Source organism: Coregonus lavaretus (genome assembly GCF_964263955.1).
Source record: "Coregonus lavaretus genome assembly, contig: HAP1_SCAFFOLD_4064, whole genome shotgun sequence".
Taxonomy (NCBI): Eukaryota; Metazoa; Chordata; class Actinopteri; order Salmoniformes; family Salmonidae; genus Coregonus; species Coregonus lavaretus.
Window position 1 is genome coordinate 6655 of NW_028165657.1, and position 24337 is coordinate 30991.

Consider the following 24337-nt stretch of genomic DNA (forward strand, 5'->3'; position numbering starts at 1 on the left):
TCTCTCTCTCTCTCATCTCTCTCTCTCTCTCTCTCTCTCTCTCTCTCTCTCTCTCTCTCTCTCTCTCTCTCTCTCTCTCTCTCTCTCTCTTCTCTCTCTCTCTCTCTCTCTCTCTCTCTCTCTCTCTCTCTCTCTCTCTCTCTCCTCCTCTTTCTCTCCTCAGCACACAAAGGCAGCCTCTCCTACTGCCACAGCTGGCGACGGAGTCGCAACCCCAAGGCCATGCCCATGGTGGAGTTGGGGAAGAAAAAGAGGGATGGAGACACCATCTCGGTGGGGTTGGGACGCCTGGGCGTGGCCTCGCTGGACACACAGGTCAACATGGATGGGCAGAGACTGAGCGAGGGAGAGAGAGAGACAGAGAGAGAGCTGGGGGGTTCCACCTCTAGTAGTCTGTTGACCGAGTGATAGAGGAGAGATGGATAAGAGAGAGGTTGAGAGGATGTTTGGAGCAGAGACATAAAACATTGTATCATAGTGTTTTGAGCTGTCTCTTTTAAAATGTAGCCAAAACATTAGTATTATTATATAACCAACAAATATGATATGTAAAATATAAACTATGTTTTTATTTGTACATATTGTTTGTATATTTTACCTCTATATCTAAGCACCAACACAGATGTCTGCTGCAGTTTTGAAAATGGTATTCCATCTTTTTAGTTAGTCTAGTTTGTAGTTTGTTTTAGTCTTTGTCAACACTGTGCTAATAGGCCTGTGGGTTATGGTTCACATTATAGTTTCACACAATATAATAGTGTGTAAAATTGTATGTATTTTGTAACAAAATAAAATCGAGCCAAGTGGGAAAATATTGTTGCCTATGGTGTGACCATAAAAATAAAATAAAATTCACAAGTGTAAATGTTCCTGATAAAACTTCCCCAAGTTGTGAACTAGGAGTGTAAGAGGTCTTACGGAACTGTTCGTAGCCTAATGGGCACAGAAAAGGTTAACAGAAAACCAGCTACTTGGGTATTTACGGTAGCTTCCCTGCTCTCCAAATCCCGCAGCACTTGTGTCTTCTTGTGGTCGCGTTGGAGCCAGATAAGCGTTGACGGACGACACTGGATTTATTTTTAATGTATCGATTTGCAGCATTTAAAAGTACTTTCTTTCATATAGCCTGTATACCAAAACATTACTTTTCTTAAATACATTTGAGGAGTGTTGTCGCCTGCGCATAGCCGTCGGACTGGCCTATTCGCATTGTTTTTTTGGGCGACAGTTATCCAGCAACAGAGCGAGTCAGGAAGAGAGAGGGCCACTTATTCCACCAGCCTCTTTAGACCGACCGGAGATAAATCGAGGATAACATTCGTAATTAGAAACAGTTACGTAACCAGGTAAAAGTGGACAGTCACGGATACGTCTGGTATCCAACAACAAGTTAACCTTCAGCCTGTCATTATTTTATTTTGGTGATCTTATACCGAGAAAATTACCGTCCGTGTTCATGCCAGATCTGCAGCGCTTTAGTTTTCCATATCATAGCATGAATCCTTTGTTAGGGGCGAACTCACTTCTCCAACATCAACAGCAACAGAATCAAGGAGGACAGAGTCATCCTGATTCCCCCTCAGGCCTTCTGCCCGAAGCCGTCTTCGGCTCGCCCGACCCGACGTCTTTCTTCCTAGGCGACCATCCCGGACTGGGCACGGAGACTCTGCCAGGGTTCGATTTCACCACACCCTCACAAGCTTACCTGCATCTGAACCATAATAACCACTCTTATCATCGGTCTGTGCCCCAACCCCCTGCAGCGATGGCCCTGAGGAACGACCTGGGCTCCAATATCAGTGTCCTAAAGACTCTGAACTTACGGTTCCGATGCTTTCTGGCCAAAGTGCATGAACTGGAGCGAAGGAATAAGATTTTGGAGAAACAACTACAACAGGCGTTGGATGCGAAGAACAGCTGTGATGGAGGTTGTTCTGAAAGCGCTAGAAGGGCCCATACCCAAGAGATAGGTGTACAGACCGGGTTTGTGGGAACTATTCCGCTCAGGCCTGGGTCACTCCCGTTCCAAAACACCAACAACTCCGCAAGACGACCCACTACCCTCTTCACACCTCCCCTCAACACTGTCCTCACGCTTGAGTCCAACAACAAAGCTGAAACAAACCCCAGCGAACCGAATCAGAATCCGACCATCACAATAAGCCTATCAACCCCGACAATCAACTCTCCAGCTGGGTCCAATTCGATCACCAACGGGAAAACGGTTTTCAGTACTGGAACTGGAACCCCCACCAACCCGCCTCCCCGGTTCCTCCCCGGTACTATCTGGTCCTACAACCATACCCGCAAGCTCGGTTCTGGCGTGGAGACGCGCGTCACCAGCCCCGGTGTGTCCTGGGTCCAGCCGGATGGGGTCGGGGTCCAGATTGATACCATCACCCCGGAGATCAGAGCCCTGTACAACGTCCTGGCCAAAGTCAAGAGGGAGCGGGACGAGTACAAACGCAGGTAAATAGGATCAACCTGTTTGTTGATTTATTCACCAACGTAAGGCCTAATAAATGTGTGTGCCTGACGCGTGTAAAGGCGCACAGTGACCTAGAGTTGTGATTATACGTCTCTTGGCAAAAGTCAGTTGATGTAACTTAGTGAAACTATAATAGGCCTACATGTATCATTTTGCTCATGCTACATGGGTGGAGTGGAAGGCCCTATTACAACAGATGGCCTTTGAGAGCAGCTGTGTCCAACCTGTGTTCTGTCTATTTCTGCCACAGCCCACACCATTCTTATTGCTAGAGAGGCAGAGGGCCTTCAGTCAAACGGCAGCTGGGTGAAATACCAAACATTATCAGACCATAACTGACTCAGAATGAAGTCATCTAATTGAGATCCAACACAGGAAGGCTCTGTTTCAACAATCACACCAATGCTTTTGAAGTTCAAAGACCTTTGAACTCTTGAGTTTGCCACTAGCAAGTGGACTCCAGACCTAGGTCAAATATATATGAGGTATGCTTGATTTAGCTGTTTGTACTTTTGGGATTACTCCATTGATTTTGTACTTTTGGGACTATTCAATTGGAACCAGGCAAACTATATAAATCAAGCACAGCTCAAGTATTTGAAGATTTGATTTATGGTTTGGCTTGGGGAAGGAATATTTGCTTAGCGCCCATTTAGAAAAAAAGGGGAACGGGCCATGTCTTGCAAACACAGTCACAGGAATTCGTGCACCTCTGCAATTATGAAATGGCTGCAGTTTGTATTCTGTGACAGAACTAGGCCCCGGGCCGCTGATTTGTGGCGCTAGCAACAGCAGGGCTGTGGCTTCGATTCACGTTGTACAGGTCACATAGACATGGTCTATACTGAAGGTATGACCATATGTTGATTTGGATAAACATATTTCAGAGAAAATGCCATACCCAATGAATGTAAGGTGATAGACAAGCATGTGTGTCCCATTAGAAAGGATGGGTAGGGTCAGGGATTGGTTTGGGATCGGGAGGACCTGGGACAAGTGTGTGTTTGTGTCTGTTTTGTTTGTTTGTGACCTTACTGCCATCTCCAAGTGAATCAAGTCCAGGCTTGTCTCACCTTCAGACATCCATATATCTGATAGCATCCATAATGTACAGTCATTGATGTGATTTATATGGAGGACTAAAAGTGCCACAATTAAATAAATAAATACACCATTAAATAATTACTTAAATGTGTCATTAATTAATTAAAATTAGAATTAAATACATAAATGTGTTATTAAATGTGTCATTAATTAATTCAAATACCGATTCATTTTATGTAAAATACATATATAATAATTTCACTATTTACATTTACATTTCATGATCCTGCATTGCAGTGATTCATGAATTACTTAAAACTGTCAAACTGACCCATCAAAAGTTGGTAGGCGGAACCTAACGCCTGATTGGTTACCCTCTGCATCAAGCCAAGACAAATCAATTCCGGATAATGTCAGCAGGTCCTGCTTCTACATCCTCTGCTAAGTTTAAAATGTCTCTAACCAACTCCCTGGAAAGTTGACGGAGATCCTCCATTGTCTCTATCCAGGTTGGCCTACTCTACTTCAGACCAAAGCAATGGATCAGACTAGATTCGCGTTAGCCCCGCCCACTGACTTTGATGGGTCAGTTTGACAGTTTTAAGTAATTCATGAATCACTGCAATGCAGGATCATGAAATGTAAATGTAAATAGTGAAATTATTATATATGTATTTTACATAAAATGAATCGGTATTTGAATTAATTAATGACACATTTAATAACACATTTATGTATTTAATTCTAATTTTAATTAATTAATGACACATTTAAGTAATTATTTAATGGTGTATTTATTTATTTAATTGTGGCACTTTTAGTCCTCCATAGATTTAGGCCTCCAGTGTAGTGAAATAATGTTATCGCTGTCATTGGGACCACCCATATGTAAAAATGTATGCAAACATGACTGTAAGTCGCTTTGGATAAAAGCGTCTGCTAAATGGCATATTATTAGTCTGTTGTTGTAGCAATGCAGTTAAATCTACCTGCAGGCAAAACGTAGAGAGAGGGAAACCCACTGGTGTATTCATTCACTTCAAAGAGGTAGTTTCAGTATAAGATCCACCCCCTTCCTTCCCTCTCCTCCACTCTTCTCCTCCACTTCTCTTCCCCTGCCCTGTCCCTTGTTCTCTCCATCTGTCCATTCATGTTGCTATTCATTGTTCCCTCTTTCTCATTGGATAGTTCTCTCATACCCCTCTTACTGTCTCCCTTCTTTCCCTGACCTGCTGTTTGGGATTATCACCTCTCTCTCTCTGTCTCTCTCTATATATGTCTCTGTCTCTGTCTCTCTCTGTCTCTCTCTGTCTCTCTCTGTCTCTCTCTGTCTCTCTCTCTGTCTCTGTCTCTCTCTCGCTGTCGCTCTCCGCTCGCTCGCTCGCTCTCTGAAATCAAATCAAATGAGGCTTCATTGGCATGGGAAACATGTTTACATTGCCAAAGCAAGTGAGATAAACAGTAAACAAAAGTGAGAAGAGACAATATCAACAAAAAACGATTAGAAATGAACAGTAAACATTGCACTCACAAAGGTTTGAAAAATATATACATTTTATTTCATGTGTTATACTGTATTATCAGCTATGTACAGTGTTGTATCAATGCGCAATTGGTTGTAGTACGAATAGTAGGGGAAGATAAATCAATGTTTGATTAGTTTTCAAATTCTTTGTGGGTCCGTGTGATCTGTGGGAAATATGTGTCTCTAATATGGTGATACCTTTGGCAGGAGGTTAGGAAGTTTAGCTCAGTTTCCACCTCATTTTGTGGGCAGTGTGCACATAGCCAGGTCTGCCTATGGCGGCCTCTGTCAATAGCAAGGCAATGCTCACTGAGTCTGTACATTTTGGGTCAGTCACAGTGGTCAGATATTCTGCCACTGTGTACTCTCTGTTTAGGGCCAGATAGCATTCCAATTTTCTCCGTTTTTTGGTTGATTCTTTCCAGTGTGTCAAATAGTTTTCTTTTTGCTTTCTCATAATTTGGTTGGGTCTAATTGTGTTTCTGTCCTGGGGCTCTGTGGGGTCAGTTTGTGTTTGTGAACAGAGACCCAGAAACAGCTGGCTGAGGTGACTCTTCTCTAGGTTAATCTCTCTGTAGGTGAGGGCTTTGTGGTGGAATGTGTGGGCATCGCTTCCTTTTAGGTGGTTGTAGAATTTAACAGGTATTTTCTGCATTTTGCTAACTAGCGGGTATAGTCATAATTCTGCTATGCATGCATTGTTTGGGGTTTTGCGTTGCACACAAAGTATATTTTTGCAGAATTCTGCGTGCAGTGTCTCAATTGGGTGTTTGTCCCATTTTTGAGAATTCTTGGTTGGTGAGTGGATCCCAGACCTCACAACCATAGAGAACAATGGGTTCTATTACTGATTGGGATGTTGAGTTTTATGTTCCTTTTGATGGGGTAGAAGGCCCATCTTGCTTTGTCTCTCAGATTGTTCACAGCCTTGTGGAAGTTACCTGTGGTGTTGATGTTTAGGCCGAGGTAGGTATAATTCGTTGTGTGCTCTAGGGCAACGGTGTCTAGATATCATTTTCTATTTGTTGTCATGGCTTCTGGACCGTTTTTGGAACACCATTATTTTTGTCTTACTGAGATTCACTTTCAGGGCCCAAGTCTGACAGAATCTGTGCAGAATATCTAGGTGCTGCTGTAGGCCCTCCTTGGTTGGGGACAGAAGCACCAGATCATCTGCAAACCGTAGACATTTGATTTCTGAGTCCAGTAGGGTGAGGCCTGGTGCTGCAGGATGTTCTAGTGCCCTGCCAAAAGCTGTTTTGAAATCAACAAAGCATGAGAAGACTTTACCTTTATTTTGGTTTGTTTGTCAGTAAGGGTGTGCAGGGTGTATACGTGGTCTGTCGTATGGTATTTTGGTAGAAAGCCAATTTGACATTTGCTCAGGACATTGTTTTCACTGAGGAAATGTTGGAGTCTGCAGTTGATGATGGTGCAGACGATATTTCAGAGATTGCTGTTGACGCAGATTCCACTGTCAAATTTGTCTCCACTTTTGTGGATTGGGGTGATCAGAGTTTAAGAATAGCCTATTTGAATTTGTGGTCTGTATATTAAATCATTTTGTTTAGTATACCATTAACACCACAGGCCTGTAGCTCATCCAATGTAATTTGATAATCTAAAGGTTCTGGTAGTCTTTAATAGCTGATTCTAAGTTTAGTAAATTATCATGTATATGTTTTTGCTCTTGGTTCTTTGTTAAATGGCTGAAAAGGTTGGAGAAGTGGTTTATCCATACATCTCCATTTTGGATAGATAGCTCTTCGTGTTGTTGTTTGTTTAGTGTGTTCCAATTTTCCCAAAAGTGATTTGATTCTATGCATTCTTCAATCACATTGAGCTGTTTTCTGAAATGCTGTTCCTTCTTTTTTTTTTTTTGTGTATTTCTGTATTGTTTTAGTGTTTCACCATAGTCAAGGTGTAAGCTAAGGTTTTCTAGGTCTCTGTGTTTTTGGTTGGATAGGTTTCTCAATTTCTTTCTTAGGTTTTTGCGTTCTTCATCAAACCATTTCTCATTGTTGTTAGTTTTCTTAGGTATTCTGCTTGAATTTAAATTTGATATGTTAGCTGATATACTGTTCTGTTCTGTTCTGGCTTCTTATTGCTAAGTTTACACCTGGGACTCCTGAGTGGCGCAGTGGTCTTAGGCACTGCATCGCAGTGCTAACTGTGCCACTAGAGATCCTGGTTCGAATCCAGGCTCTGTCACAGCCGGCCGTGACCAGGAGACTCATGGGCGGCGCACAATTGGCCCAGCGTCGACCAGGGTAGGGGAGGGAATGGCCGGCAGGGATGTAGCTCAGTTGATAGAGCATGGGGGGCCAGTATAAAAAAATATGTATTCACTAACTGTAAGTCGCTCTGGATAAGAGCGTCTGCTAAATGACTAAAATGTAAATGTAAAATGTTCACTATTGCAGGGAAACATTTTGTCCAGGAAGTTGTCTAGGAGTGCAACTCCACGAGGCTCCATGCAAGATCTCACCTCGTGGAGTTGCAATGATCATGAGAACGGTGAGGAATCAGCCCAGAACTACACGGGATGATCTTGTCAATGATCTCAAGGCAACTGGGACCATAGTCACCAAGAAAACAATTGGAAACACTTCACTACGCCGTGAAGGACTGAAATCCTGCAGCGCCCGCAAGTTCCCCCTGCTCAAGAAAGCACATATACAGGGCCGTCTGAAGTTTGCCAATGAACATCTGAATGATTCAGAGGAGAACTGGGTGAAAGTGTTGTGGTCAGATGAGACCAAAATCGAACTCTTTGGGATCAACTCAACTCGCCGTGTTTGGAGGAGGAGGAATGCTGCCTATGACCCCAAGAACACCATCCCCACCGTCAAACATGGAGGTGGAAACATTATGCTTTGGGGGTGTTTTTCTGCTAAGGGGACAGGACAACTTCACCGCATCAAAGGGACGATGGACGGGGCCATGTACCGTCAAATATTGGGTGAGAACCTCCTTCCCTCAGCCAGGGCATTGAAAATGGGTCGTGGATGGGTATTCCAGCATGACAATGACCCAAAACACACGACCAAGGTAACAAAGGAGTGGCTCAAGAAGAAGTGCATTAAGGTCCTGGAGTGGCCTAGCCAGTCTCCAGACCTTAATCCCATAGAAAATCTGTGGAGGGAGCTGAAGGTTTGAGTTGCCAAACGTCAGCCTCGAAACCTTAATGACTTGGAGAAGATCTGCAAAGAGGAGTGGGACAAAATCCCTCCTGAGATGTGTGCAAACCTGGTGGCCAACTACAAGAAACGTCTGACCTCTGTGACTGCCAACAAGGGTTTTGCCACCAAGTACTAAGTCATGTTTTGCAGAGGGGTCAAATACTTATTTCCCTCATTAAAATGCAAATCAATTTATAACTTTCTTGACATGCGTTTTTCTGGATTTTTTTGTTGTTATTCTGTCTCTCACTGTTCAAATAAACCTACCATTACAATTATAGACTGATCATGTCTTTGTCAGTGGGCAAACGTACAAACTCAGCAGGGGATCAAATACTTTTTTCCCTCACTGTAGGTGTTTGTCTCCCTGTCTGCTAAGAGTGTCGGGTTCTTGTCCACTTCTGGTATTTAGGTCGCCACAGACTAGTACATGTCCCTGGGCCTGGAAATGGTTGATCTCCCCCTTTAGGATGGAGAAGGTGTCATCATTAATGTATGGGGATTCTAGTGGGGAGATATAGGTACCACACAGGAGGACAATTTTCTCTGTTGAGATAATTTCCCTATTTATTTCCAACCAGATGTGAAATGTTCCTGTTTTAATTAATTGAATAGTGTGGTTTAGGTTATGTCTGATCTATACCAAATCAGCACTCACTTTCACTCTTGCTCTCTCTCGCTCTCCACTGCCAGCTCCACTCTACTCTCCTCTCCTCAGCCCCCCTCCCCCACCTCCTCTCTTTCTCCCTCTCCCCTCTCTCTCTCTCCCCAACTGCATGCGGCCATGCGGCTTCCCCTCCACCTAGTATCTGCAATGCAGTATACTCTGCAAGGTAGGCAGTAATTGCTGGAAAAGGGAGGTGGCTTCCAAAGAGAGCTCAGCTCATCTTTCCCTTCCCTCTCTCCCTCTCCCTCACTCGCTCTCTCCCTCTCCCTCACTCCCTCTCCCTCTCTCCCTGTCCCTCACTCTCACCTTACCCATCTATCTCAATCACAACAGTGTGCACAATGGCACAAAAACGTCTCTCTGTACACTATATAACCTCTATTCGTTTTAAGAGCAGTTTGGTAAAGGCTCCGACATGTCGCAGTATTGTGCATTTTAAGCAGCAATTATATAAGTGGCAGTGCTGTGCAGTGGGGTCTGTGTGGTGTGTTGAGTCACTGAATCAGCCATCATAGTTGTAACATGTCAACTGTACAGGTTTTTAATGAGATTACTGTTCACTAGATTGATGGTGCTGTCTGACCAGGGGTTTCAGACATAGACACACACACACACACACACACACACACACACACACACACACAGTTAATAGTTATTATTATGATGTCGCCATTTCACTCTGTCATATACTTCACATGTATTTTTGTTGTGTAGGTGGGAGGAGGAGTACACTGTCAGAGTGGACATGCAGCAGAAGATGGAAGACCTACAGGAGGTAACACTGCCTCTGTGTGTGTGTGTTTGTGTGTGTGTGCCTGGCCTCTCTTATTGATTGATACATAGGAGGTAAATGTATCCCCCTCTTTCTGTTACACCTATTCTCTGTTGATTGGCAGGGACAAGAACAAAGCCATGTCAGCATATCAAACATGACAACAAGACATTACATTGAAATGTTTAGGTGCTCAATGCTTGTAGACACAAAGGCCCACCTCACTGATCTATACACTAACTTAGGGCGTGGGGCCAGAAGCGCAGTGTTGTCTGACGCTGTGTCTGAGGTTCTGGCAGTGTTGACACATTTGACATTGCCCTGATGCATGCGAAACAATCTAATTCAATTGCTTGTGTGAAACAGCTCAATTTAATTGTGCGCAAACCACTAACCTAATATAATATGTTTATAAACAGCTAACATAATAGTACTGTAGGCTATGTAAATGCCTAACCTACTAGTTAGATGCTCCACCCATGACATTCGTCATACGTGTTATAGACAGCAGCTGACTGTCATGATCAAACAGCCAAATGATTGAGTAGCTATTTGAGGAAGTGATGTAGCTACTTACGCACATACAGAATTATTGAATTACAGCAACAATATCAACTCCCCAAAATGGCACCCATTGGTCCCCGTCAGAGTGAATTACTTCATCTGAAAGTCATTTGTACTTCCTACTTCCTCTTTCGGTGAGCGTATGAAGCTGAGCCAGGTGGGGCTCTGGTTTCTCAGGTTTGTTGTGTGTGCGAATGTGTGAGGATGCAACTGCAGGGGACATCTATCTGATCCAGTTAGACAGGCTCGGTTGAGCCAACAGGAGACCACATGGCATGCAGCAAAGTTCCACTTTACATTCAACTATCCATGCAGAAAAATGTACAAGAGATACACAAAGAAACACTCAGGGACGAATCAAGTCAAGTTACCTTATTTCCTTTGCAGCTCAGACACAATCAACTTTTATACTTTTATGTCTAGTCATACCTCAGGAAGAAGTTCTGCAAAATATTATGGCTAGTAGTTTACGGAATCAAATACTTCATAGAAAAGAGGGAGAATTATATCAACAATATAATCCAAGGCACTCGTGAGATTAAGTAGGCAGGGTTGTCAATGTATAATCTGTGGATATGTTTGTGTGTTGTTGTACTTAGGGTAAGAACATCTATCCTTACACTGTAAAGAGAATATATATAATCATCATGGACAGATTATAGTGTTGTACTTTGGATTTGAAGTGAGATTTGAGTTAAGTTGAGTCAATATAGAATGTTGTACTGTTTGTCCTTACCCTGAGTTGGTCCATATATAATGTTGTACTGTTTGTCCCTACCCTGAGTTGGTCCATATAGAATGTTGTACTGTTTGTCCCTACCCTGAGTTGGTCCATATAGAATGTTGTACTGTTTGTCCCTACCCTGAGTTGGTCCATATAGAATGTTTTACTGTTTGTCCCTACCCTGAGTTGGTCCATATAGAATGTTTTACTGTTTGTCCTTACCCTGAGTTGGTCCATATATAATGTTGTACTGTTTGTCCCTACCCTGAGTTGGTCCATATATAATGTTGTACTGTTTGTCCCTACCCTGAGTTGGTCCATATATAATGTTGTACTGTTTGTCCCTACCCTGAGTTGGTCCATATATAATGTTTTACTGTTTGTCCCTACCCTGAGTTGGTCCATATATAATGTTTTACTGTTTGCCCCTACCCTGAGTTGGTCCATATATAATGTTGTACTGTTTGTCCTTATCCTGAGTTGGTCCATATAGAATGTTTTACTGTTTGTCCTTACCCTGAGTTGGTCCATATATAATGTTTTACTGTTTGTCCCTACCCTGAGTTGGTCCATATATAATGTTTTACTGTTTGCCCTTACCCTGAGTTGGTCCATATATAATGTTTTACTGTTTGTCCCTACCCTGAGTTGGTCCATATATAATGTTTTACTGTTTGTCCCTACCCTGAGTTGGTCCATATGGAATGTTTTACTGTTGGTCCATATAGAATGTTGTACTGTTTGTCCCTACCCTGAGTTGGACCATATATAATGTTGTACTGTTTGTCCCTACCCTGAGTTGGTCCATATAGAATGTTGTACTGTTTGTCCCTACCCTGAGTTGGACCATATATAATGTTGTACTGTTTGTCCCTACCCTGAGTTGGTCCATATAGAATGTTTTACTGTTTGTCCCTACCCTGAGTTGGTCCATATAGAATGTTTTACTGTTTGTCCCTACCCTGAGTTGGTCCATATAGAATGTTTTACTGTTTGTCCCTACCCTGAGTTGGTCCATATATAATGTTGTACTGTTTGTCCCTACCCTGAGTTGGTCCATATATAATGTTGTACTGTTTGTCCCTACCCTGAGTTGGTCCATATAGAATGTTTTACTGTTTGTCCCTACCCTGAGTTGGTCAACATATAATCTGGTATTTTCCAGGAAAGTAGGGGCTGAGCTGGTTTCCAGGATGTGTGTGAGTGGTGGGCTTGTGTGTGTGTGTGTGTGTTTGTGCTTGCCTGCAGGCGTTTGTGCGTGTACGTGTACGTGTACGTGTACGTGTGTGCATAGACATGCATCTCATGGTTATGTGTGTGTGTGTTTGTAGGACCTCCAGGAGAGTGAGGGCTGTCAGGATGAGTTGGCTGTCAGAGTGCAGCAGCTGAAGGCTGAACTGGTGCTCTTCAAAGGCCTCATGAGCAACGTGAGTCTATATCCACAAAGTTCCTCTCAACATGCACCTAGTCTTATTACCACACTTCACAGAACCATCATCAACAACATGTATACATCTTTCTCCCATATACACACAGCCTCATACTGTCCTGATCTGACTGCACACAAATCATCTGCTCATCTATTACCCTTTTACCCTCAATATTGTCTAGTTCATTCTCCTGTCCCACTGGGTCCCCTAGTCTGATTCTCACACTCTACACAGAGATCACTCCTGGTCTGGTTAGGATGATAACTGTTACTAGGAGACCGTAACCACCTCTCTCTGTGCAGAACATGTCTGATCTGGACAGTAAGATCCAGGAGAAGGCCATGAAGGTGGACATGGACATCTGTAGACGCATCGACATCACGGCTCGCCTGTGTGACGTGGCCCAGCAGAGGAACTGTGAGGATGTCATCCAGATGTACCAGGTAGTCTGTCTGTCTGTCTGTCGGTCTGTTGGTCTGTCGGTCTAAGTCTAAGTCTAAGTCTCTCCTCTCCTAGGTCCCTAACACCCAGTCTGCCATCAACTGTCGCCCCCGGAAACAGACCCCGCTGTACGTCAACGGTAGTGAGGGTGATGAAACTATCAGCACCTCAGAGAGCGATGGGGGCCTGCCCAGAGAGGAGGAGCTCTGTGGCTCGTCAGCCAATCAGATCAACGAGGAAATGCAGAGGATGCTCAACCAGCTGTGAGTAACATTACAGGACTGGTGTTTGTTACATGTGTAGTTTCTCTTATCAGGCTTATACAGGTACTACCAGCTTCTACACTGTCTGTACTCTACCATAGTAAAGGTATTAGACTGATAAGAAGGAATCTTCGATGTGCAGTTTCTCCAGGGGCCAAACAAACGTTAATAAACAAACATATGTGTGTGTTGCAGGCGGGAGTGTGAGTTTGAGGATGACTGTGACAGCCTGGCCTGGGAGGAGACAGAGGAGACTCTGCTGCTGTGGGAGGACTTCCCAGGATGCACTCTGGCTCCAGAGACCACCCGCCAGCCAGGAGAGGTATGGAGCACTTTAGAATGTTGATGTTTAGGTATTCCATAGTAACTCTATGGGGTTAACTGATGTTATAACCTTGTAGGTAGTACCTTCAACTTCTCAGAAGTACAAATTGATGACTTAGTGCAGTACCTTTGTCCAAGTAGTTATATTGTTTTAATGATTTGTACGGATATCTTTATGCAGAGGCTACACAACAGTCCATAGACATTTATCAGGAGTTTCTGTATTCACAGTTACTCATTTTATAGCATTGTCAATTGTATTTTCCAGGAAATGGTTTTGAATAGAGCTAGACAGATGAGTTGGGTGAGGGATGGGGTAATGGCCTGCTAAAAGCAGGGTTTATTGCTCACAGGCATTGGGCCTGGCTGTCTGATCTCAGTGGTACTAGAGGTCTAAACTGACCTTCACTCCTCTGGGAAATATATTTTAGCAGGCAATTTTTCCTAGCACACTCACACACTCCACAAAGCTTTTCACTAATGACTGCATGCCTGGAGGCTTGTGTCTGCACACCCACACCGGCACTCAAACCCAAACACGCACACACACACACACACACACATACATACATACACACACACTTGCTAGTTAGTATCTGTTTTCCATTTTAACAGTCAGGAGAAACATTTGAAACACTGTCTGTCTTGTCACTCTAAGGTAAATAAAAAGGCCTTACTCAGTGTAATTTAATTAGCTGATTACATCGGTAGATTAACTCAGCTATGTGTAACACTACTGTGTTGTACTGTCTGGTCATGGGGTTTGCTGGCCATAAAGACACCTTCTGTTTACTGCATCCTGATGTGTTATAAATGTGCTGAAAGGGGTTTCTGCTCCAATCCAATAGAGGACATTTCTGTAACAACTAATACTGACACATACAGACACGTCTTCATAAACAACTAATACTGACACATACAGACACGTCTTCATAAACGACCAATACTGACACGTACAGACACGTCTTCATAAACAACTACTACTGACACATACAGACATGTCTTCATAAACAACTACTACTGACACATACAGACACGTCTTCATAAACGACTAATACTGACACGTACAGACACGTCTTCATAAACAACTACTACTGACACATACAGACACGTCTTCATAAACAACTACTACTGACACATACAGACACGTCTTCATAAACGACTAATACTGACACATACAGACACGTCTTCATAAACAACTAATACTGACACGTACAGACACGTCTTCATAAACAACTACTACTGACACATACAGACATGTCTTCATAAACAACTACTACTGACACATACAGACACGTCTTCATAAACAACTAATACTGACACGTACAGACACGTCTTCATAAACAACTACAACTGACACATACAGACACGTCTTCATAAATAAACACACTCTTTCTCCTCTCTCTATCATTTATCACTTCCACTTATTTTTCTTCCCGTTCCCTCTTTCCCTCTTTCCCCCTCTCTCCCTTTCCCTCTTTCCCCCTCTCTCCCTTTCCCTCTTTCCCCCTCTCTCCCTCTCCCTCTCTCCCCCTCTCTCCCTTTCCCTCTTTCCCCCTCTCTCCCTCTCCCTCTCCCTCTCAGCAGGAGGACCAGTGTCTGGAGAAGGTGATTAACGACACTGAGGACTTGTTCAAATCCAGGGAGAAAGAATACCAAGAGACCATCGACCAGATTGAGGTGAGACGGTGTGGGTGTGTGTGTGGGTGTGTATGTGTGTGTGTAGGGCTATGTTAATGTTTGACCGTATGTTTCTCCCCAGTATGACTTGTATGTTTCTCCCCAGTATGACTTGGCTACAGCTAAGAGTGATGTGTTTCTCCCAAGTATGACTTGGCTACAGCTAAGAGTGATGTGTTTCTCCCCAGTATGACTTGGCTACAGCTAAGAGTGATGTGTTTCTCCCCAGTATGACTTGGCTACAGCTAAGAGTGATGTGTTTCTCCCCAGTATGACTTGGCTACAGCTAAGAGTGATGTGTTTCTCCCCAGTATGACTTGGCTACAGCTAAGAGTGATGTGTTTCTCCCAAGTATGACTTGGCTACAGCTAAGAGTGATGTGTTTCTCCCCAGTATGACTTGGCTACAGCTAAGAGTGATGTGTTTCTCCCAAGTATGACTTGGCTACAGCTAAGAGTGATGTGTTTCTCCCCAGTATGACTTGGCTACAGCTAAGAGTGATATGAACCGTCACCTACATGAATACATGGAGATGTGTTCTATGAAGAGAGGCCTGGATGTACAGATGGAGACCTGCAGGAGACTCATCACCCAGAGTGGGGACAGGTATACTCACTCCCTCACTCTCTGCCACTGGCATTCACTTCTCTCTCTCTCACGGTTTCTCTTTGGCTCACTTTTAATGACTTACAGTAATCTTACATTAATCCGTTAATCTTCTTTGACCAAGTTTTAAACACGTTTGTGTCTGCTGTATATTGTATACCTGTTATTCTCTAAATTATACATTCCCCCCAAAAAATAACTCTCTCTTTCTCTCCCTCTCTCCCTCTCCCTCTCTCCCTCTCTCCCTCTCTCTCTCTAGTAAACCTGGCTCTCCTGTGGCTGGGGCTGGTGAGGAGAGCGTTGACCAGGCAGAGAAGGAAGGGACAATAGCGTCGCCTCCTCCCGCCAACTCTCCTCCCAGATCATGACCTATCAAGACCACCTCCATCACATGACCGTCATTCCATCCAACCACAGTACCACTCAACACTCTGCCGTCACTATAGCAACACCATATTTACATTCTAACCACTAGATGTTTATTAGTCTATTTTCATTCCCAAGCATCAATATGGGAAAGTGACAGATCTATCTGTTTTAGCGACGGTGTAGTATTGTGTGTTTCCAACAGCTTTTACTCCCCTCTACTGGAATGTGGTATTACTAGCACCATGGAAGTCTGTACATAAGAATCCACTGTTTAGCAGAGCAAAGGTGACGAGGTAATGGATTGAAATACACAACTTGAATTGAGAATACCTCATAGAAAAGTATGAGCAATATTTGAATGAACTCATATGAGTTGTAGGCTAGAGTGTACTCTTGGGGTAGGAGTTGGTACTACAGAGTACCATGGTAATAACTCTCCTATAGCATGATCCATTTCCTCACAGCCATAATGATAAACACAAGGCACACACACCAACACACACCAATACATTTATGTCAGGCTAGCATAGCAGATCATTCTAACAGTGTGCTGTCCTGTTGCTACATTCTGAGGGCTTGTTTTTAGACTAAGTCAAGTATAACACAGTAAATATAAGCCTTAGGGTGTGTTCGTAAATTCACTCTGGAGTGCCAGAGTGCGCTCTGGGCGTTCGTAAATGCACAGCGTTGTCAGATTGTCCGTTCGTAAATTCAGAGCGTTTCGCTCTCGGCGTGTTCAGAGCGCATACTGAACGCGTTCAGAGCGCACACTGGATGCTCTGGTTGAGGAGTAGGGTTGATCCGAGCGTTCTGACCTCGCAACGGCAGTCAAGCATCCAAGCTAACAGGCTAACTTTGGCTAGCTTGCTAGCTACATCCAGACAAAAATGACACCTCACTCTGACCATTTTACTCGCCCTAGCAGAGCTGGTTAGGCTGTTTTCATGTTATCCAGAGCGTTGATGACTAGCTGTGATGCTGGCAACAATTTAATTAAGCTTTTTTGCCAACGTTTACTGGCACCAGCCATATTCAACGTGTTGAGCGTTAGTAAATTCATCAGTTATTCTGCGCTATGGCACTCAAATGAGAGTGCTCTGAAATCAGAGTAGATAGCCAGAGAAAATTTACGAACGCACCCTTAGACAAAGCCAAGCCCAGTTGGCAAGAGAGAACTCCAGATGTATCACTTTATTAGCAACAAAACAGAAATATACTGTAATGTATCATAGTTATTCAAACGGACTAAAATAATATCAAATCATAGCACGCATTTTATCAAGACATCTACACTTCATTCATATGTATCGATGGAAACTTAAAAAAAGTCAAATAGTAAACTAAACTCTAAGATGCAGTCACTCAGATACCGTCACTGATATCCCGTTTGTGATTCTGCACTCGAGTCACATTTTGAAACAAAAACCTGCCTGTCTCCCTCTGCCCTTTTGTTGACACCAGACAGGGGGTCATGGTAACATTATTTTACCGTCCTGTTTCAGTTACCTGGTATTTACTAAGGAATTATTGGATAACATTGTGTAACATTGTATTCTTTCTTCAACACAACTGGTAACTACCTGGTACTAAATGTTACATAGTGGTGCTTGTATCACTGAATCCCAAAGAACCCCAAAAGTAGTTTTACTGTAATTATAATGTAATACCATTTTACTGTGTCGAGTCTAAGTAAATAGCAAACTGTAACCAGAGTCAACATGAGGAGAGAGAGAGCAGGTATTTTTGTTTTAGAATGCAGCTGTAGCCTATGGTTTCACTAGATAACACAGCCACAAATACAAAATTGGCTATATCGTAAAAATTAATTAAAACAGAAATGTGCTTTTTGGTCTTAATTTAAGGTTAGGGTTAGGCATAAGGTTAGCAGTGTGGTTAAGTTTAGGGTTATTTTTTAAATCCGATTTTAAGACGATAAATTGTAGAAATAGGCAGGGTTTATGACTTTGCGGCTGTGTAAACTAGTGATGACCATAGCCTAGCCTGATTCCAGATCTGTATATGTGCTTTAGCCAACTCCTTTAACTATCGTTGTCATGCCATATGATTTTCTATGTGACGCCAGAGAGGTCATCTCTGCCACTAATCCACTTCTATCAGGTATTTCAACGTTTGGCATGGCAACTATGTTGAGAGAAGTTGGCTAAAGTACATACTGATCTGGGACCAGGCTAGCCATAGGCTCTGTGTCGGCCCTATATGTCGTAGAGCAGTGTGTATAGTGTAAATACTCTGTTAAAGCTGATCTGAGGTCAGCTCTGGGGCCTTGCCCTGCTCTCTGTGTCTCTCTGTCACTGACACAGGGAGAGGGATTCATATGACAAAGGTAATTGACACCCAAGTGTTATTATACCTACGAGCTGTCTTTAATATATACTCACGTTTTATTTAGTTTCCAGCAGTAGAGAGCAGAGGAAGGCCTTGCTACTCTGTCCTCTAGCAGGGAGATGGGTAGGCTAGGCAATGATAAGTTAGATAGGAGAGATCTGTGTATCTGTTCTGTGCGGTCTATTTCTATGTGCGGTAGTCTGATCTGGTTGGTAAGGACACAAATGCATCAATAGTATTGTATCAGAGAGAAAATGAAAATTGATGAACAGGCTATAAAAGACAACGTCCACAGATAACTAGATCTGCAATAGAACAAGATGGATGGATGGATGGAGAGATGAATGTACAGTACAGATAGATGGATAGATTGATATCCTGCTGAGATAATTTGTTTGCTACTTGAGTGCCAAAGCAACTGAAAACAAGCAGTCTGAATTAACTTTGAGAAATATTGCTGAAACAATGTTATTGAAGTACTAAATACTGATGCTGAAAAGCTATCTGACACAGTGCTTGATATGACCTAACCTATTTTTGAGCTTAAAAGTTTGCCGTTATAAAGAAAGAGCAAAGCAAATATGCATATTCAATAATACAGCAGTAACAGCAGTAATAACAGTATCAAATGTAACAAGAATAACCTTTGGATAAAAGCGTCTGCTAAATGGCATATTATTATTATTATTGTTATTATTATTATTATTATAATTACATGTACAGATGTTGGATTTTAATTTGATCACTTTTGTTGCTGAGAATTTTCCTGCACAGCAGGAAATGCAAACTTGTAGTGTATTTCAGTTTTAAAAAGGCTTCTAAAGTTTGTAATTTCCACTTAGAAATTTCAGACGTGATTTGCCCTAATGAAAAATGAATCAACCCCTACAACAATGGCCATTAATTATAATCCACTTAATAATTCACATTTCCTGTTGCTGCAGGATTATTTTCTTGCTGTAGCAAACTGGCTCAAATTACGATTCTACATCTGTAATAATTCAAACTCGTACACGTCACGAATATAAACATTTATTGAGGAAAACATATTTTATTTTCTCCACTTGTCACTTCACATTTGTAGATAGGGGTGAAATCGTTAGAGCTGTGGAGTAGATTTCCTGTCTGTTAATTCAACATACACTATGTTATTATTCAGTAGAGTGTAGATTTCCTGTCTGTTAATTCAACATACACTATGTTATTATTCAGTAGAGTGTAGATTTCCTGTCTGTTAATTCAACATACACTATGTTATTATTCAGTAGAGTGTAGATTTCCTGTCTGTTAATTCAACATACACTATGTTATTATTCAGTAGTGTAGATTTACAATACATTTTTGTTCCTCTTCCTTGACATTGAAAGATGCTTTACTTTGAATATAAAACACCCTCTTACCTCCGATAAACAATATTTAATAACTAAATAATAGAACACGAGGATTCCTTCACAAATACTATCTCTTTATCAACAACCAAATGGAGGCTTCAGTTTAGTTAGAGTCCATTTCATTTGGGTTTCTTTCTTTTTCTTTTTTTGTGAGGAAGTTGTTGAATCAGGTGCAGGCTGCTGCTCACACCTCAATATTCTAGTATTCTATAAGGGTTTCCAAGGCTTTCTCTGAACGATTATATAGGTTGTGAAGAACATAGGTTTTGGAACAATGAAAAAATTATATGCATGTCTTAAGCTATGTTTGTATTGGGTATGCCATTCCTAGGGCTAGGAGTTTCTCCTGACCACGTGACCTGGGTCCTAGGCCAGGGGTATTGAACTCTTACCCTACGAGGTCCGGAGCCTGCTGGTTTTCTGTTCTACCTGATTTATTAATTGTACCCAGCTGGTGTCCCAGGTTTAAATCAGTCCCTGATTAGAGGGGAACAATGAAAAAATGCAGTGGAACTGGCTTCGAGGTCCAGAGTTGAGTTTCAGGGTCCTAGGCTATAAGGCTTGAACTAGGGTTTTTCCTGCTCAGGTCATACAGTCAGTAAAACTCCTGGCCCTAGCATTCCTGCTCTTTGGCCAGATCTGGAGATTAAAATGGTGGATAGAAGGCAGGGGAGAAATAGTGTGAGAATATGTACCGTTTTTTTTCTTTGTATGTTTTACTACACGCACAGAGAGACTGAGTTTCTGCAGTATGTATGCATGTGTCAGCGTTTAGGAGAGTGTTCTAATATCCTTGGTTTTTAAAAAGAGTTTTACTGGTTCTCTTACAACATGAAGAATGCAATAGTCCCAAAATGCACACTGTCTTCCGGTGTCTTTCTGGCAATAGACCAATTCAGATCCTCTTCACAACTGAACTGAAGGCTAACTGTATAACTGAATCAATGTAAACTAGAGCGATAGGGACCATACAGTGATGTGTTCTGCACACTGACTGGATTCCCATCTCTACAAATGTCTGTAAATCGCCTTGAAATACTGTATATATGTAAATCAAAGATGTACAATAATTACTCTAATATTCCTTCAATAATCAACTTTCTTCATGAGTGAATGTGATTACAAAGTAAAATCTTTTTAAAAACGGCACCAAAGTGTAAAAAAAGTAATAAAATGTTAAAAAACTACTGAAATGCAAATGCTTTATCATAATGATGGTATGATTGCTGTAATATTGAATCCATTAAAGGAAACCGCTATGTTGGATATATTGTATGTTTAAACACTGGCAATGCAAGCAGGTCCACAGTCCAAAATATTTAAGTGTCAGGTTCTAGGATTTGGAACATAATTGAACTTTTAATGTGGATGGAGATATTTAATTGGTCCTTAATGTTTCTCGTAGACCAGGAGCCAATGCTCTTTGCTCTGTGAGGGCCAGTCTATTCTCTGGTCCATATATTTTATCATCAACTAATTCCATCTAGCCTGGGTAAGCCTGGGGCGGCAGCTAGCTTAGTGGTTAAGAGCGTTGTGCCAGTAACTGAAAGGTTGCTGGTTCTAATCCCCGAGCAGACTAGGTGAAAAATCTGTCGATGTGCCCTTGAGCAAGGCACTTAACCCTAATTGCTCCTGTAAGTCGCTCTGGATAAGAGCGTCTGCTAAATGTAAGTAAGCTAGCATGCAGGTGAATAGACTGGGTTGTCAATGAGAAGACTCTGTTAGCAATCACCAGGGCCTAATTTACTAAGCATCTGCACCAGTGCCATGTTTACACCTGCTATTTTCAAAAGTGAATGAATCATTGAACAAAAGGTCAAGGGAAAAGTAAAGCCAGTTTTCGGTTTCTAGCTTTGTATCTCATCTTATAATTCCCTCCGAAAAGAGCAAGTGTAAACATTGCACTGCTTGGTAAATCTGGCCTTGGTCTTGGTTTTGGTGAGGTGTGAGTTCTGTGAAACTGCACTGGACCCTTGAACATCAACGCAGAGCTCTGTATACTGGAACGAGAGATGGAATGAAGAATAAAAGATGCAGCTGAGCAATATGATTGTGTGTGAGGTTTTCTTGTGTGGATTTGGTGAGTTTATTTTTTATTTTATTTTTATTTCACCTTTATTTAACCAGGTAAGCCAGTTGAGAACAAGTTCTCATTTACAACTGCGACCTGGTCAAGATAATGCAAAGCAGTGCGGAAAAAACAATAACGACACAGAGGTACATATGGAATAAACAAAATGTACAGTCAATAACACAATAGAAAATCTATATACAGTGTGTGCAAGTAATAAATAGGCCATAGTGCAAAATAATTACAATTATAATTTAGTATTAACACTGGAGTGATAGATGTGCAGAAGATTATGTGCAAATAGAGATACTGGGGTGCAAATGAGCAAAATAAATAACAATGTAAATAACAATATGGGGATGAGGTAGTTGGGTGGGCTAATTACAGATGGGCTGTGTACAGGTGCAGTGATCGGTAAGCTGCTCTGACAACTGATGCTTAAAGATAGTGAGGGAGATAAGTGTCTCCAGCTTCAGAGATTTTTGCAGTTCGTTCCAGTCATTTGCAGCAGAGAACTGGAAGGAATGGCGACCAAAGGAGGTGTTGGCTTTGGGGATGACCAGTGAGATATACCTGCTGGAACGCATACTACGGGTGGGTGTTGCTATGGTGACCAATGAGCTAAGATAAGGCGGGGATTTGCCTAGAAGGGATTTATAGATGACCTGGAGCCAGTGGGTTTGGCGACGAATATGTAGTGAGGGCCAGCCAACGAGAGCGTACAGGTCACAATGGTGGGTAGTATATGGGGCTTTGGTGACAAAACGGATGGCACTGTGATAGACTACATCCAATTTGCTGAGTAGTGTTGGAAGCTATTTTGTAAATGACATCGCCAAAGTCAATAATTGGTAGGATAGTCCATTTTACGAGGGCATGTTTGGCAGCATGAGTGAAGGAGGCTTTAGGAAGGAGAGTTTACATTTACGTCATTTAGCAGACGCTCTTATCCAGAGCGACTTACAGTTAGTGCATACATTATTATTTTCATACTGGCCCCCGTGGGAAACGAACCCACAACCCTGGCGTTGCAAACGCCATGCTCTATCAACTGAGCTACCTCCCTGCCTGCCATTCCCTCCCCTACCCTGGACGACGCTGGGCCAATTGTGCGCCGCCCCATTGGTCTCCCGGTTGCGGCCGGCTACAGCAGAGCCTGGCCGAGTTTACAGTCTAACCAGACATCTAGGTATTTGTAGTTGTCCACATATTCTAAGTCAGAGTCGCCGAGAGTAGTGATTCTAGTCGGGCAGGCGGGTGCAAGCAGCGTTCGATTGAAGAGCATGCATTTAGTTTTACTAGCGTTTAAGAGCAGTTGGAGGCTACGGAAGGAGTGTTGTATGGCATTGAAGCTCGTTTGGAGGTTTGTTAACACAGTGTCCAATGAAGGGCCAGATGTATACAAAATGGTGTTGTCTGCGTAGAGGTGGATCTGAGAGTCACCAGCAGCAAGAGCGACATCATTGATATACACAGAGAATAGAGTCGGCCCGAGATTGAACCCTGTGGCACCCCCATAGCGACTGCCAGAGGTCCAGACAACAGGCCCTCCAATTTGACACATTGAACTCTATCTGAGAAGTAGTTGGTGAACCAGGCGAGGCAGTCATTTGACACACCAAGGCTATTTAGTCTGCCAATAAGAATGCGGTGATTGACAGAGTCAAAAGCCTTGGCCAGGTCAATGAAGACGGCTGCACAGTACTGTCTTTTATCGATCGTGGTTATTATATCGTTTAGGACCTTGAGCGTGGCTGAGGTACACCCATGACCAGCTCGGAAACCAGATTGCATAGCGGAGAAGGTACGGTGGGATTCTAAATGGTCGGTGATCTGTTTGTTAACTTGGCTTTCAAATACTTTCGAAAGGCAGGGCAGGATGGATATAGGTCTGTAACAGTTTGGATCTAGAGTGTCACCCCCTTTGAAGAGGGGGATGACCGCGGCAGCTTTCCAATCTCTGGGGATCTCAGACGATACAAAAGAGAGGTTGAACAGGCTGGTGATAGGGGTGACAATTTCGGCTGCTAATTTTAGAAAGAAAGGGTCCAGATTGTCTAGCTCTTTCAGAACATCAGCTATCTGAATTATGGTGAAGGAGAAGTGGGGGGGGGCATGGACAAGTTGCAGCGGAGGGTGCAGAACTGGTGGCCGGGGTAGGGGTAGCCAGGTGGAAAGCATGGCCAGCCGTAGCAAAATGCTTGTTGAAATTTTCGATTATCGTAGATTTATCGGTAGTGACAGTGTTTCCTAGCCTCAGTGCAGTGGGCAGCTGGGAGGAGGTGCTCTTATTCTCCATGGACTACAGTGTCCCAAAACTTTTTGGAGTTAGTGCTACAGGATGCAAATTTCTGTTTGAAAAAGTTAGCCTTTGCTTTCCTAACTGATTGTGTATATTGGTTCCTAACTTCCCTGAAAAGTTGCATATCGCAGGGGCTGTTCGATGCTAA

At 42.7% G+C, this 24337-nt stretch overlaps 1 protein-coding gene across 3 annotated transcripts; it reads left to right on the top strand.

Moving 5' to 3' along the window:
- Positions 1-1099: 1099 nt before the first annotated feature.
- On the top strand, positions 1100-17869 carry LOC311115639 (non-homologous end joining factor IFFO1-like). 3 transcript variants are annotated; one of them, XM_084190801.1, is made up of 9 exons: positions 1100-2469; positions 9621-9681; positions 12298-12393; positions 12699-12839; positions 12913-13100; positions 13296-13422; positions 15009-15104; positions 15580-15710; positions 15970-17869. In XM_084190801.1, the coding sequence occupies exons 1-9, from the start codon at positions 1457-1459 to the stop codon at positions 16076-16078; spliced, it is 1962 nt and encodes a 653-aa protein (XP_084046927.1). In that variant the 5' UTR covers positions 1100-1456; the 3' UTR covers positions 16079-17869. The 3 variants fall into 3 exon arrangements, with proteins under 3 accessions (XP_084046927.1, XP_084046928.1, XP_084046929.1); XM_084190802.1 differs by having other exon boundaries at positions 15012-15104; XM_084190803.1 differs by lacking the exons at positions 15580-15710; positions 15970-17869 and adding an exon at positions 15211-15304.
- Positions 17870-24337: the final 6468 nt, after the last annotated feature.